Source organism: Azolla caroliniana, unplaced genomic scaffold (assembly GCF_043228905.1).
Source record: "Azolla caroliniana isolate FFs.n. ecotype wild unplaced genomic scaffold, voAzoCaro1.0.p SCAF_21, whole genome shotgun sequence".
NCBI lineage: Eukaryota > Viridiplantae > Streptophyta > Polypodiopsida > Salviniales > Salviniaceae > Azolla > Azolla caroliniana.
This window is the reverse complement of record NW_028230456.1, coordinates 809,133-812,575: the sequence shown is the minus strand read 5'-3', so window position 1 is coordinate 812,575 and position 3,443 is coordinate 809,133. Positions and strand designations below refer to the sequence as shown.

Sequence of the window (3,443 nt, the reverse complement as noted above, 5' to 3'; positions counted from 1 at the left end):
ATGATCAATTGTACTAACCCATTTCTCATGCAATTATGCATTATAGGAATATGGATATGTATTAAGAGACCATGAATTATTTGCAACTAACACGAAGAAATAATGCACAATCTAGTGCCAAAGTGATGTTTGGTTGGAATTGAAAATGTTGGTATGTATTATAAAAGGTAACAATGTGGGATGAACAAAAAAATCATGCACAAAATGAGTGCTAAATTATGTAAGCTTAAATAAGAACGATCTCTAGGAAGCTATGTATGCAAAAGGACAATTTCCTATTGAACAATGCCTTTACTAACAACTCTATCAATTAGCAATGATATTGTCTCTATATTGGAGCTTAGCGATCCCAATGGACGAAAGAGTTTATGTACAAAAGAAGAATATACAAAGGCAAGTTTTCAGTTTTACATGTGACATTCTTCTTGTATCATAGTGTTTTGTTTAGCCAACGCGTAGTGGTCTAATTGTTACCATGTACACCATTTTAATGAATAACAATCGATTGAGGAGCATGTACAAGTAATTTAGACAATAAAACATTGCCATAACTTTCATTGAGGGTATTCCAAGAACCTATCTCTTCTACAATCATTGGTTACTCCCTCTAAAAATTAGGTAAGTGGTATTGTCATCGAGGTTTACGTGTCCTTCGACAACGATGTGACAACGATAGTTGTGATGGAAGGGAAGGGCATTGCATCTCCCCTAAAAGCATCTTAAGGACTTCATTCATTGAGGGCCTCATGGAAGGAAGCCTTTGAAGGCATAATAAAGCTATGGTTATACAAAGAGTAGCTTGTGGCTCGTCAAATGCCCCCTTGAGGGAAGTGTCAACAAGGTCTAGGACATTTCCAAAGTGCGCAAGGTGCCTTGACCATGATACGAGGTTGGCTCTCTCAAACTCTACTAAGGGGGAATCCATAACTTGTAAGGGTCTTCTCCCCGAGACAACAACTAGCATGAGCACACCGAAGCTATAGACATCGCTTTTCTCGGAAAGGACGACTCCACTACCATTTTCCGGTGCAACGTAGCATATGGTACCCCTCATGCTTGGGGTGGTATGTACCCCTTTGCTGGCACCTAGCTCACCACTCCAGCCATCACTACAACAACTTACTGAGCTCTCCATCTTTTTGTTTCTCGATTTCCACTCTTTTCCTCCCGTGGCAAGCTCATCATCTTTCCACCATTCTCGGCTTAGGGGCTTCACATTTTCGCTTATTTCACACTTCTCGCCACATTCGCGGGTCTCGTCACTCCTACACCATTCAAAGCTCGCGTTCCACCTCCGCGATTTCACACCGCAATCTTTCTTCTTGGTCTCGTGGGCGGGTTGGACGACAATCGAACAAGCATCTTCTGGTTCACCCCTAAACCCTTCCTCTGTCTTCTCTACTTGAGCAATCACGCAATCTCGATCCTCGGGTAGCACATTTCCCCACCATTCCGAGCTCCGTGATTGTTTCCTCGGCTCACCCGAGTCTTTCGCAGTGCTCACAGTGGTGGCAGAGGTATTGGTACTGGCTTCCGAGGCAGCATCACAGTCCTTGATAGCAATCAGGACCTTGTGTTTATGCCCCATCCACTCCATCACATACTCTCTAACACTACTACTTGGAGGAGGCCCAGGAACACTTCCTTCTCGGAGCGAATTTGTTGCATCAACATGGGCATCATCGTCCATAAGCGAATTCACATCGAGCCGGACATCATCCACGAAGCTCTCGGCCGTCGATGGCACCTCCGATGCTTGCATTGCGGTGAAGGACGACGCGTCACTCTCCGGAGAGGTTGTGAAAACCGCAATGGACGAATCGTTGGCTAATTGCGAACCCGGACAAGGTGTGGGGCTCATGTCATCAAGCTTTCTTGGCATAGACATGACCTTCTCTAGTTTTTCCTTAACAATTATATGCTTGTGTCGAATCGCTCCATGCTCTAGGCCTCTTGTCCCGCAAGGCTCTTCGTCCTTACCGATTCCACTTCTCATGAGGTGTGTCTTGAACCTTGCGAGGCCAAAATCGGCCAGTCGAGCTCCGAACCGGCCATCCAGCAGCACATTGCTGGGCTTAACATCCCCATGTATGATGGGACAAGGTTTGCATTCATGGAGGAAAGCCAATGCTCTGGATGCTTCTAGAAGGATCTGGAACCTCTGCTCCCAAGTCAATTTGTAAGGGTAGTTCTCATCAAACAGAGCTTCTTGCACACTCTTGTTCTCCATGTACTCATACACAAGTAGCTTATGCTTTCTATGGGAACTAAACCCTAATAAGCTCACAATGTGAGGGCAAGAGTTATTGACATGGCTCATCATAAGGAGCTCATTCTGGAGCTCCATCTCTCCTCGAGAAGAAAGAGGAGAATCATCAAGCCTTTTGATGGCCACTTCTTGGCCATTCTTGAGCACACCTTTGAAGACTATACCTAATCCACCCTGCCCTAATTTGTGGCTCGCATCGAAGGAGTCTGTTGCGGTTTCTAGGTCACGGTATCGGAATCTTTTCACATTAGGCGGAAGGCGTGGTGGTCCGGCGCGGCGCGGCCGAAAGAATCTGAAGATGGCGATAGCGAAGAGAAGCAAGAGAAATGTGATAGCGATGGCAGCAGCCTGAGGGGAGAGGGGAGGGGGTCTAGGTCTACCCATGGATGGATGGATGCCTCTCTACTGTGGTGGCGATGGCGATGAGAGCTTCTGGGGATCTCTATGTGAACATATCGCTGATGGTTTTGAGAGAATTTGATGGCCACATGTGTTGCTCATACATCTTTATATACATACATACATACATACATACATCTGTGTATGTGATGATACCAACTGATGATGGTATGAGAAAACAGAGAGACATACAGCGACAGAGACAGAGACAGAGAAGAGAGAGACAGACAGAAGAGAGAGAAAGAGAGAGAGAAAGTGTGTGTGAGAGATCCTATGTGGCATGTGCCCATTCGTTGAAAGCCCGCCTACGTGTGACCCCTCCACGTGGCACCGTACTCCACGTGTCATCGTCCTTTGTTCGGTTTTCGGAACGTTTCATTTGTTTCGTTTTTTTTTGGGCTCTCGAAAATTTAATAATAATAATAAAATCATAATTTCGGCGAGAGCTTAACTAATAAAACACTCTCCCATATTCATTATATACATTTATCTACTCTTATTTTCTTATTGTTAATTGCGTAATTATATATTGTTGTTTGTAATTGTTACATGATTTCTTATAATGGTGGAGTTTGGTTTCTGTAGAAGAAGATGGAGTACTTTCACTGATTTTTGCTAAATCTCCAAGGAAAATCTCCGGAACTACCCACAACCTTATTGGTAGAGAGAGAGAGAGAGAGAGAGAGAGAGAGAGCTCGTTCCTAGTGTCCTCACCATGATTTCTTGATCTTTCTCGTCAAGAACATGTTGAGTACATTGTAGGGAGGTCAATCTA

The 3,443-nt window shown here is 44.5% G+C and overlaps 1 protein-coding gene across 1 annotated transcript; it reads right to left on the bottom strand.

The window, feature by feature from the left end:
- Positions 1-227: 227 nt before the first annotated feature.
- Positions 228-2,778, bottom strand: LOC147850173 (receptor-like serine/threonine-protein kinase At2g45590). The gene has a single exon (XM_087336852.1). The coding sequence runs from the start codon at positions 2,651-2,653 to the stop codon at positions 632-634; it is 2,022 nt and encodes a 673-aa protein (XP_087192978.1). The 5' UTR covers positions 2,654-2,778; the 3' UTR covers positions 228-631.
- Between the last annotated feature and the right edge of the window lie 665 nt (positions 2,779-3,443).

Coding starts and splice junctions, on each gene's coding strand:
- LOC147850173 (XM_087336852.1), bottom strand. CDS start 2,653: ATGGGTAGACCTAGACCCCCTCCCCTCTCCCCTCAGGCTGCTGCCATC.